This window comes from Capra hircus, chromosome 5 (genome assembly GCF_001704415.2).
Source record: "Capra hircus breed San Clemente chromosome 5, ASM170441v1, whole genome shotgun sequence".
In the NCBI taxonomy this organism is placed as follows: domain Eukaryota; kingdom Metazoa; phylum Chordata; class Mammalia; order Artiodactyla; family Bovidae; genus Capra; species Capra hircus.
In genome coordinates, this window is record NC_030812.1 from 50,567,683 (window position 1) to 50,580,929 (window position 13,247).

The window sequence follows — 13,247 nt, forward strand, 5'->3', positions numbered from 1 at the left end:
ATAACATGAATGATGTATAAACTCCTATAAGGAAGGAATAAGTAAAGAATCTGCAGGAAATAATACTTGTATCAAAGAGCTATATTAGTTAGAAATGAGACTGCTAAGACTACAATACTAAACCAGAAAGACCTAGAAAATTCTGTAGGTTCCTCATAGATAATAGATGAACATGGTATTTTACTAATATGACAAAACTGCCACTTCTTAATTCTAATACTTTCAAGTAATCATCCCTCAAAGAACCGTTTCCCATAAAATGGGTATGGCTATCACTCAAAGGCAGGCAGTGGCAGTGTATTTTAAAATGCAGGTTTCAGAGATGACTGCCTAGATCAGAATCTCTGCTGCACCGTATCACCATGCGCACTTAACTCTGTACTTCAGTTTCTGAAACTGTAAAAGAGAACACTATCACTTACTTTATACATACAAAAAGCTCTTAAACTTATACATGAATGGTAATATTTGTAATCATAGCCACAACTGCATGGTACATATAGATACTTAGCTATACCTTTTCTAAGATTTGAAAAGCTTGAAATTCATTCAAATTTATGAAAATAAATTTTCCATCTGTATCACAGATAAATCACTTGATTAAACTGTTAAACTTCATCAAGTTGCTATGACATATTGCTAAATAATATAAAGCAACTCAAATTATCAGATCTCTTTAACCATGATCACTTAACCCTTATCATTCTTTTTTCTTTCTTCTAGTTTTATTGATACAATTGACATACAGCACTATAAAAGTTTAAGGTGTACAGCATAATGATTTGACTTACATACATCATGAAATGACTACCACAATAAATTTAGTGAACACCCATTATCTCATACAGATACAAAATTAAATAGAAAAAAATTTTCCTTATGATGAGAACAGTGGCCACAGGACTGGAAGAGATTCAGATTTTACTTCAATCCCAAAGAAGGGCAATGCCAAAGAATGTTCAAACTACAGTACAATTGCACTCATTTCACGTGCTAGCAAAGTAATGCTCAAAATCTTTCAATAGCATGTGAACTGAGAACATCCAGATGTATAAGCTGGATTTTAAAAAGGCAGAAGAACCAGAGAGCAAATTGCCAACATCCACTGGGTCACAGAAAAAGCAACAGAATTCCAGAAAAACATCTACTTCTGCTTCACTGACTAGGCTAAAGCCTTTGACTGTGTGGATCACAACAAACTGTGGAAAATTCTTCAAGAGATGGGAATATCATACCACCTTACCTTCCTCCTGAGAAACCTGTGTGCAGGTCAAGAAGCAACAGTTAGAACTGGACATGGAACAGCAAACTGGTTCAAACTAGGAAAAGAGTATGTCAAGGCTGTGTAGTGCTTATTTAACTTAATGCAGAGTATATCAAGTGAAATACCAGCTGGATGAAGCACAAGCTGGAATCAAGAATGCTGGGAGAAATGTCAATAACCTCAGATTGCAGATGACACCATCCTAACGGCAGAAAGCTAAGAGGAACTAATGAGCCTCTTGATGAAGGTCAAAGAGGAGACTGAAAAATCTGGCTTAAAATTCAACATTTGAAAAACGAAGATCATGGCATTCAGTCCCATCACCTCATGGCAAATAGATGGGGATAAAATGGAAACAGTGACAGACTTCATTTTCTTGCACTCCAAAATCACTGTGTATGGTGACTGCAGCCATGAAATTAAAACATGTCTGTTTCTTGGAAGAAAAGCTGTGACAAATGTAGACAGTGTATTAAAAAGCAGACATCACTCTGTCGACAAAGGTCTGTCTAGTTAAAGCTATGGTTTTTCCAGTAGTCATGAACTGATGTGCGAGTTGGACCATAAAGAAAGCTGAGTGAGGAAGAATTGATGCTTTTGAACTGTGGTGCTGGAGAAGACTCTTGAGGGTCCCTTGGACAGCAAGGAGATCAAACCAGACAATCCTAAAGGAAATCAACCCTGAGTACCCACTGGAAGGAGTGATGCTCCAATACTGTGGCCACCTGATGAGAAGAGCCAACTCAGAAAAGATCCTGATGCTGAGAAAGACTGAAGGCAGGAGAAGAGGACAAGAGAGGATGAGATGGTTGGATGGCATCACAGATTCAATGGATATGAGTTTGAGCAAACTCCAAGAGACAGTGAAGGACAGGGAAGCCTGATGTGCTATAGTCAATGGGGTGGGCAAAGAGTCAGACACAACTGAGTGACTGAACAACAATGATAAGAATTCTTAGTATTTACTCTAACAGCTTTCACATATAATATTTAGCACTGTTAATTATACTACAATGGAATATTGTTTTTGTTGTTTAATCACTAAGTCATGTCCAACTCTTTTGCAACCCCACAGACTATAGCTGGCCAGACTCCTCTGTCCATGGGGTTTCCTGCGCAGGAATACTGGAGTGGGTTGTCATTTCCTTCTCCTTCACCACTGAGCCACCAGGAAAGTCCCACAATGGAGTATTACTCAGCCATAAAGAAGAATGAAATCTTGCCAGGTGCAACAACATGAATGGACATGGAGGATATTACGCTAAGTGAAATAAGTCAGACAGACAAATATATATGATTTCACACATATATGGAATCTAAAAAACAAACATAAGAAAACAGAAACAGTCACAGATACAGAAAACAAACCGGTGGTTGCTAGAGAAAAAGAAGGGAGGCAGAGGAGAGAAATAGGTAAGTGAGATTAAGAGGCACAAACTTACAGTTGCAAAATAAATGAGTCCCAAGCATGAAATGTACAATGTGGGAAATAGAATCAGTTATCATGTAATACCTTTGTATGGTGACACACAGTAACTAGACTTATCCTGGTGATCCTTTTGAAATGTATAGAAATATCGAATCACTATGTTCTATAACCAGAAGTAACAGTGTTACAGGAGAACCAACCAACCAAACTCATAGAAAATTAGATCAGATTTGTGGTTACCACAGGAAAGGGCATGGGAGGAGGAGGACTTGTATGAAGGCAGTCAAAAGATACAAACTTACAGTTAGAAGATAAGTACTAGGGAGGTAATGTACAACATGATAAATGTAATTATCACCCTTAACCTTTTTGTTTTTTACTACAGGAACTTGATGCTCTTTTCATTCAAGCGAAGAATTTTTTTCTCTAATGCTCCCCAGTTTTGATTTCACTGGCTAAGTGAAATAAGTCAGACAGAGAAAGACAAATATCATATATTACTTTTATGTGGAATCTTAAAAAAAAAAAAAAGATACAAAAAAAAAATACAAATGAACTTATTTCCAAAACAGAGACTCATAGACACAGAAAATAAACTTTTGGTTACCAAAGGGGAAAGTGGGGCGCGGGGTGGGGGGGTTAATTAGGAATTTGGGATTAAAATATACACACTACTATATATAAAATACATAACCCACAAGGACCTACTGTATAGCATAAGGACCCATATTCAATATCTTGTAATAGCCTGTAATGGAAAAATCTAAAAAATATGTATCTATATCTGAATCACCTTGCTGTACACCTGACACACAACATTGTAAATCAACTGTATTTCAGTTTTAAAAACAAAAACTGGCTCTCTAAAACTTAGACTAGACTGGTCTCAGAGACACTCTGGACTTGCTTGTGAGAAAGCCTTTGATGCCTTTCACTAAAAAGTCTTTTCTAAGGCTACTTCTGCTAAATCATTTTCCTGAATTATGAGGAATTATCACACTAATACCTGGACCTTCTCAAAGCTAAAGGAAGAGTGGAAGGGACAGCATTTTTAGTATTCCTCCTCGTAAAGAAGAAAAAGTAGTCATTACCTTCCTTTTCTTTTTGGAGAACTATAAGAAAACCAAGTGGAATCTTACTGACAGGAGCAGTATTCTAGGCATAACCAAATATAGGTTAACCCTACAGAGGTTTTCTGCCTTATATTAGAATCTGAGCTTCTTTCTTTTTGAGGAGCTGTTCTTGACTGTTCCCTCAGATACATCATTTTAATCTGCATTCAAAACTGAGGTCACTTACTACCACTCAGTCTTACTCTAGGTTTCTTTGGTAGTGGCTTCTGTGTACAATGGATGGTGAGGCTAAACGAACTACATTTCCCTTTCTAAAGAACAGATGGAGAAAGAATCTGAAAAAACAATTTCAAAGGAATAAATATAAGATACAGAGTGTGAATTACAGTGGTAACTGAGGAAATGAAAATAAGAGGCACAAACCAAACTGACATTACTCAGGGAGGGAAAAAAACCAGCACTGCAGACAAATTCTATATGGAGACTATGAAGAAACAGTTTAATGGTTTATGAAATACTGTTTGAATTACACCTGAGTAGTGACAACAGAAAACATTTTAATACCGAAAAGATACTAATGGTATTTAGTATTTTAAATCATTATAAACCAGGTATGTAAGTAATATTTTAAAAACCAGCTCTGAAACCCTCAAACATCTATAAAATGAGGTAAATAAAATTAAAGCATTTAGGATAGTGGCTAGAAGAGAGTAAGCATTCAATACATGCTCACTAGTGGTGGTACTATTACCTGTGAACCACATGCAAACCAACTGATTTCTCTCAACTCAGATTTCTCATCTACAAGAACAGAATACACACTTATTTTGAGAATCCAACCAGATGTATACAAACACCTTCACCAGTAATTCTCAACTTTCCCTTTATCTCCTTGCCAATATAGCTGATGGTTTCAATTCACTTTTATCAATAATCATAGTTTTTCAGTGAAGTTATTCTCACAGTGAGGTAAAGAAAAATCACTCTAAACTCTTGTCCAACTTAATGGACATGAATTTGAACAAAATCCTGGAGACGGTGAAGGACACAAAAACCTGGTGTGCTGCAGTCCATGGGGTCACAAAGAGTTGGACATGCCTCAGTGACTGAACAACACGTAATAAAACAAATATATCTAATGACTAACAATATGGCAAAACTCATTTTATCAGCAGTGATACTACATGGACTGTCAGTTTTCAGATGTTACAGAGGTATCAATATGGTTATGTACCTTCCACTGTCTTAAGCGTGGTTTGACTTTGAAAATTCACAAGAAGTTGGTAACCATGGAACATAAAATACCTAACTTTCATGTTTGCATTTTCTGGGCTATTTCTATGGATTCTTAGTGGGGAAAAAAAAAGTCTTATATATTTGTGATTTATACTTTTAAAATATGGGTAAAGTACTAAAACAAAATATCCTACTCTTACTACAAGCTCTTACTATCTGCTTGATAAGCTGTTTCTGTAAAACTATACATAAAGGGCCCATATGGCCTCGCTTATGATTACTAATAAACAAAATCCCAAATCTAAACATATACATGAGCCCAACTGCTTTTGGTTAAATGTACTTTTGGACTGAAATAATATTTGTTTTACATAGTCAGTTAATAACCTACTAATCCTTAAACATATTTTTTTCTCCAAAAGCAGTATAAGATTTTCCATCATATCAAAACTAAACAGTCACAAGAAACAAGTGTGGGATAAAATGGTAGAATTCTCTTCCTAAATATAAATTAGATTCCATTTAAAGAGAAAAAGAATGTCCATTTAAAAAAAACAAGTGGAACACTTTAAAATGCATCTTTAAAAGGCCTGATTTAAAGCCCCAGACTACTTGGGTCCAAATCTCAGACGTATCACTATGTGAACACTTCTTCTAGCCTATCTGGGGAAACATATTCTGGCCAGTGTGAACTGGCACACATTCACATTCTGGTACCCTAGAATCATGGTAATGAAGAACTAAGTGATTCAACAACACCTAGCACGGTGCCTTTTTAATGTAATATCATAGGTCATAGCCTGACAATTCTTTTCTCATCATACTTACATCCAAGCAAGATTAGTAACAGTTACAAAATTATTTTCTAAAACATCTATTTAATACTTTGTATGTGCTAATGAAAAAAGGTGGTATGATTTAGGAAAAAATAAAATCTGAATGTCACTAAGTAGATGCTAAAGCTCTGGATATGCTTGGCCAAATTAATCTTGGCTTCACTAACAACTTACAAGTGATTTTAAAACTTATGAAAAAGATTAAGGAAAAGCTACTTTTCTCAATTTTAAGCAATTAAAATGTGAAAAATATGCTTTAACATCCCTACTTCTGTTATGTTCATCAATTGACCAACACTAAAAAACAGTTTGGCTTTCTGGTTTCATTTGATGCAAATGATATAACATATATCCTATTTTAGAGGTAAACACTTTGATACAATTAAAGCTAACAATAAGGGTAATATAAAAACTTGTTGGCAAGCACACACTAAACACTTTGGAGTTCATATTGATTAATAGTTTCCATTTACATTATTAACTGATAGCCTGATTTAAGATTATTTTGTTAGTGTGAATCAAAGTTGCAAAAACATAAGGGACTACATAAAAAAAAGATTGCTAAGTAAAACAGTAGGAAAGGAAAGCTCTAAAATTGAAATTAATGCCTCCTCTATCAAAAAAACTTGATTGGTCCAATTCCTCTGTAGTTTGAGACAAAAACATCACACATGACTATATGAGTACATTTTAAAATGACTATAAATGAAAGCTACTCTTCAAAGTTACCTTAAATCTATTAATTTTATTAGAGTTTAGACAAAAATGACATGTGAGATTTAATCTGTAAAGTAAGCTTTGAACATACTTGAACATAAAAATTAGTGGAAATGACTGGTAGATACATAACATTTAATGTAATGAGGGAATACAGCAGTGATTTTGGTGACTTATAATCATCTATTTATTTACTTACAATAAATCTATTTTAAAAGAAATCACCTAAGAGAGTACATAACCCACATGTATTTGTATATTTGTACACTTATTTAACTATCATTCCCTTCAATAGGTTCTTCCATCCCTGATATACTTAATGCAATGTACTTTAAACAAATTTTCCTTTTATTAGAAGAAACTACCATGTACCTAAAAATTAAGTTGTCTTTCATTCATCCTAAGCCAAACAGTTCTAGTTCCTTTACTCTTTTTCTATAGTTTCTGAATTCTAATAGTGTTGTGCATAGTTTTCTGAATCTCTCCCTGAAGCTTAGCACAGTTGAGGAAACAGCATAAAAGATTACGGCTTCTAACGCAGATACCTGTTACTTTTATACCCAACCTTTTTAAGAAGTATCTCTCTTTTACATCAATTTTGACATTTTTGTCACCACAAAATTTAATACCAAACATATCATAAGGTTTGTTTCTCATCTCAGACATGTGTAGCTTATTTTCATGTCTAGAAAGTTAGTTGCCAGATAAAAATCATCCACTATTTACAAATAAACAGAAATTCTAGTATCCACATAGAAGCAAATCTGTATCCTTGGCCAGGTGTTAGCATTAATTACCAGAGTAGTAAGAGGCAGTCCTTTTCTGCAAAGTGCTCACAACCTAATTAATGATCTTTACTTACTTGAATGTATTTGACTATAACATGAAATGTTACTATTAAAATTTCAAGAATAAACTCATGGTAAATCTATCATTTTTTCTTAACAGTCCAATCAGTCTTTTCAAGATGGTAACATACATATGCCAAGAAAATGTTTCATTTGCATATGGCCCATTTCAGCTATTAAAAAACAAACATAATTTGCCCACCCATAAATGACTAACCCAAGGCTTTTTTAAGACTTTAAAAAGAGAAATAACTGTTTAACAAGTTTTAATGAGTACCAAAAACATGAACCTAAGCGACAACTAAACCATTAAATATCTTTACGAATTCTGTACTCATGAACACATTATCAAATTCATACTTAACAAATTATTCTCCTTAAAATTCTGAATTAAACTTCTGCTAATTCCTTTTTTGATAGGTTTCACTTGCTAATTCCAAGTAAACAGGCTCACATATAAACCAAATTAGTTTCTGGAGCATCCCAGTACCATCTTTTCCTGTATTTTTTTCCTGTAAATGAGAGGGGAAATCAATTGTGAGGATAAAAGTTTGCATATTCTGCTGTTAATTAAATGTCTGGGCCTCAGTTTTCTTTTAAGATGGAAGCACTAAAATGCCTCAAATTTATGAACTTCCTGTATTTACTCTTATAAATATCAACAGATCTTTAAAATGATTTACAGTAACTTTGCCAAAAATAAAAATGCTAAAATTTAATGGTCACAATATCCATACTGCTTTGGTCATCCTTTATGGTTAACACCACCAATTATTACTCAGTATATCAAAACCACAACAACAGTAACAAGGAGTAATATACATAAAAGTAATATCTATATATTAAATTAAATAGCATCACCAACTCAATGAACATGAGTTAGAGCAAACTCCAGGAGACAGAGAAGGACAGGGAAGCCTGCTGCACTAGAGTCCATGGGGTCACAAAGAGTCAGACACAACTTAGCGACTGAACATCAACAAATATATTAAATTGTAGACTTGTATTTCATGAAAATCCACATTTACCTTTGTATAAGGTGGTATTAGGCAAGGTAAATTAAGAATGTTAAAATGTTCTTTAACAAACAAGAAGAAGGATTGATTTCATTTTTTACAATTCACAGGAAAAGGTAAATAAAAATGTCCTAGGAAATGTCCAATTTCCCCACAGTAATTAACATCATAGGAACACTCCCTTATGAACAAAATGATTATTAAACCATATTTTTTGCTGTAATCCAACACATATATGTTTACACTCAGGGATTTTTAATCATATAAAACTTACAGTGTGGCCTAACAAAATAAGAAAAAGTACCAAAACTTGGGCCAAAGTATTTAAATTCAAGTCCCAAGTCTGTGTCATCTACTAGCTTACTTGACAATGATTCTAATACCACAGCATTTTAACAGAAATGATGGTGATAAGAAGGTAACTAAAACTTAATGTTATATCAAGGCAGAAAATCTTGTAGACTATTTCACTGAATCAGGATAAACCCCTAAATGAAATTATTCTGTCCATTTCGTAGATGAAATCATTGAGATGCAATTTGAATTAACTTTCCTCAAAGTCACACTGCAAGCTAAGTGGTGGAAAGGCTAACCTAACGAGTCTAAATCTTACGCTCCTTCCACTAAGCCATAATGAGGAAATGAAAAAACACGCTGCATATTATACACAACTGTTACGGTGACGATGGAAAAGTGAAAATAACTTTTATTATAATAAAGAAGCACATGATCCTTCCTAATGAAACAGAGCATTTTAGGTTACATATTCACATACTTAAGTTATTTTGATTACCACTTGATATGGCCCACAAATATTAAAATCTACAAATACTTCCTTCGATATTTTAAGTATATCCCTTGGTATTTTATAAGTTTGAATGTTAGCAAGTGACTGAAGCTTCAAGTGGACTTATCTACTTCTTGCAGGCCTAACTTATCCTTCCAGTGAGAGGGAAGGGCTGCACTTCTAAGAGAAACGCTGCCGGCGTCTATCAAGCCACTAAAGCACAAGACCACGTGGTACCACTCAGAAGCCTAAGGTTCAGTACTCCTCTCCCTCCTTTTGACAAGGAGCTAGGAACTAGGTTCCTTTCTCTTAAGCGGCGCCCTGACACATGCCACCTGTGTAGTAAGAACCGCAAACATCCTGCAGCCGGCCTCCCGGAAGAATACGAGAATCAGAATAGGGGAACTTGGATGCCGACAATGAAGGGAAAGGAAATGACTAAAGAAGTGAAGCGGGTGAGATCGTGATCAGCCGCAAGACCAGGACCTGTCAAACATTAAGTGAGAGTCTCACACCGAACGAGAGTAACCTATCGTTCGGGAAGGCCTGAAGTGGGAGCGGCACAACCAGAGGAAGAAGGACGAGGAGAACCGCACGAGCAGCCGCCGCCGCTCCCCGCAAGCCTTTCAGCATGCCTCGACGAGCCATGAACCGTGGCCCTCATTTCGGGTCCAGTCTTTGCCCCAACCTTGCGGAAGCGGCCAAAATCCTGCTGCCTGAGGCGGCCGCCGCCGGACCTGCCCGCACCTGTCACCAGCGAGACACCAGCCCGCAGTTCCCACCAAGTTCCCCACCACCTTCGGGCAACCGCAGCCACCTCAACCTCTTTCCCTCACCAGGTGTCCCCTTTCCGGAGCGAGGTTTTGAGCAGCGTCGCGATGTCAGACCGCTGGATGTCCAGATCTGCCGCTCCGCCTTCCGCCATCTTCTTCCACTAGCGGTAGCGGAGGCGGCAGCGACGGCGGCGGCACGCCCCAGAGCATTGTGGGAATGGCGTCCCGCGGCCCCTCCCAGTCGGCAGGTCGAAACCAAAAGAGACGTAAGGCGGGGGGGGGGGAGTGGTGCGCCTCCGGACCGGCGTTGGCCCCGGGCGGAGTGAGTGCTCCGCGGTGGTCGGCTGCCTCGCATCGGCCCCCGCCCGTCCAGCAGCTCGCCTCGGCCTCCTACGACCCGGGAACGCCTGGATTTAACTCTCGTCTGTGGGGCCTGGATCCTGTCTCATTTGAGCGGTGCCACCGCCCTGTCCATCCTGCCTTCTGCCGTCCCCTCCGTCTTTCCCACAGACGCCTGAAAACCCTTATTTGCGCATTCACTCTCGCTCGAGGGTGGGGCGGGGCGGGGGGCGTGGGGACGGCTAAAATATGGCAGAAAATTTGTAACAGGTCTGTGATTCGAGTCTCTCCGTTGCGAGTCTCAGAACCTAAACTCGGTGAAGATTGGGCCAAATCTAGCGACCCGAAGCCGAACGCTTAGCCGCAGTGCTCTTTCTGGGCTTTCTTGCGCTCCTACTCCTGCTGTAGGTGGAGACCTTTTATAGGCTCTTTGTGACGCCTCCCCAGGCACACCCAGATAGCTAAGCTGCAGCGAAAAACATGTTCCAGTTCCTCGGTGAACAAGGTGTAAAATATGTATCGAATAGTGCCAGGTACTAAAGTAAAGGAGCGAAAACAGGCAAGAAACCCATTCTCCTAGATACTGTGAAGTGACATTCCTAGCCACACCTTCCCATGGTGTGTGCACTTGAAAGTAGCTAATACCAGCAATTATTCGAAGCCGATTATGTCAAAAAGGGGAAAATCGAGTCTCAACAATCAAATGCCAAGGTCACACAGCAAGTGGAGAGGCCAGTTTATAATCCAGCTTCACGTGCACACTGGCTCGCTGTCCAGTATAGTACACTAATTACCACTCCTTCAGCTCAGCTCAGTCGTGTCCGACTCTTTGCGACCCCACGAAAGCCTAAACTAACATAGAAACTAGGCTGCACTAATTCATTTAAAACAAACAAAAAACAACCCCTTTGTACACCTAGTGGCTAGCGCTTTGTACACCTAGTGCTGCCTAACATAAGAATGACCTAAATATGTGTTTCAGAAATGAATTGTGGCAAAACTGCGTAAGTAATTCCAAGTATGAAGATGTCCAGCCATTTGACTGTAAGATAACATGATGTGAAAAGTCTAAAGGATGGATAAGAATTCCAGCATGATCTCTCTTGTTTAATTTTCAGCCTCTATGCTAACTCATTTGGTGGGAATGCAGAAAATGGGTGTAATATACTAGTAAGTGTTGAACCCTTCCAAGTCAGGGTAGTATAATTTGTGTGTATCAGCATTAGGATTGCTTATTTTCTCTGACGTAATACTATTTTGTATTCTTGTATCCTTGGTTTGAAAGTCTGAAAACAGCTTCCAGTTCCTGCTATTTCTTATACCATTTGACTTTTGACAAGTTAAAAATTAGTTTATGAGTACTATCAAAGAGTTAAGTTTCCCTCCTTTCGCACCTAAACTCTGAAAGAGAACTAAGTAATTTTTCAGAAAGAGGCCTATGGATATGGGAAGAATAATGGAATCATATGAACGAATATGAATTCGAACCTCATGTTCATGCCTCAACCTCTAGCTGCAAAGTATTTAGCTATACTTTAATCATTAAATTGAGAAAGATAATACCTGTGTTAAAGAATTTTTTATGAAGATTAAGAAAACAATGTATGTGTATTACCTGGGACACAGTAGCCAATCAATAAACACTAATGTTCTCTATTGATGGGATTATTTGTAATGGTGTATTAATTGTATCTCAGTAAAGTTATTGGGAAAAAATGTTACAGGTTTGAAGGCAAAGATCCTCGCCATCATTTTATAAACACAACAACTGAGAAGTGATGCCTCATGCATACCCTGCTATCTAGTTTTTTTTTTGTTTTTTTTTTTTAAGAAAGGGCATTGCTGATATGTAGACCTCTGTATCCATGCAACAAAATGAAATAACATTTTATTCGTTTGCATCATGTTCAAGGCAATGAGTTAACTGGATATAGATGTGTAAGTTTAATGTCAATTTGAATTATGTCAGATTGATGAGGTCATTTTGTACACCTAACTAGTTGCCTTCAGAGTCAAGAAAGAAGAGTCACAGTATTTTATTTAACAAGCACTGATACAGTGCCAAATCAGGTTCTAAACGCTTTAAAGTGTTATTTTGATTCTCCTAACAATTCTATGAGGCAAGTATTATTACTACTCTCATTAGGTAGTTAAGGACTTCCATGGTGGCTCAGACCGTAAAGCGACTGCCTACAATGCGGGAGACCAGGGTTCAATCCCTGGGTCAGGAAGATCTCCTGGAGAAGGAAATGGCAACGAACTCCAGTATTTTTGCCTGGAAAATCCCATGGACGGAGGAGCCTGACTCTTTGGGACCCCATGGACTGTAGCCTACTACGCTCCTCCATCCATGGGATTTTCCAGACAAGAGTACTGGAGTGGGTGGCCATTTCCTTCTCCAGAGAATCTTCCCGACCCAGGGATCGAACCTGAATCTCCCTCGTTGTAGGCAAACACTTTATTGTCTGAGCCACCAGAGAAGCCTATTAGGCTACAGTCCATGGGGTCGCAAAGAGTCCTACTCAACTGAGTGACTTCACTCACTCACTCACTAGGTAGATAAGGAATTGAGGCAAGCAACAGAACCCAGATTTGAAACCAAGCAGTCTAGTTCCAACATCTAGAAGGTTTGGGTAAATTTTATTTTTCTACTGGCCTTTACAATCTTGATAATAGCAATCAGTTGATTGTTATAGTTAGTAAACTTAAATTGCTTAAATTAGTAAGCAAGTTTACAAATTTATGGAAATTCTGCTTATCATACTTCTCTCAGTTATGAAGAGAAATAAGATACTGTTTATAAATACTAAATTGGTTAATGTTCACTACTGAATATCTTTTTTCTCTGCTGAATAAGTAGATAACTGATGAGAAATATTACTTTCCTTTGACCCACACAGATAACTGAACCAGGTGTTACATTGGCTTG

The 13,247-nt window shown here is 37.6% G+C and overlaps 1 protein-coding gene across 4 annotated transcripts in view; it reads right to left on the bottom strand.

Moving 5' to 3' along the window:
* USP15 (ubiquitin specific peptidase 15) overlaps positions 1-10,196 on the bottom strand; it is a 129,439-nt gene extending 119,243 nt beyond the window's left edge. The window contains exon 1 of one of the 4 annotated variants that reach the window (XR_001918065.1): positions 10,043-10,195. Coding sequence is in view for 3 of the 4 variants with exons in the window: in XM_005680249.3 (XP_005680306.1) it covers positions 10,043-10,131 (89 nt within the window). In the remaining variant the exon portion in view is untranslated. Of the gene's footprint in view, positions 1-10,042 lie in introns of all 4 variants that reach the window. The other 3 variants (XM_005680249.3, XM_005680250.3, XM_018047997.1) reach the window with 3 other exon arrangements.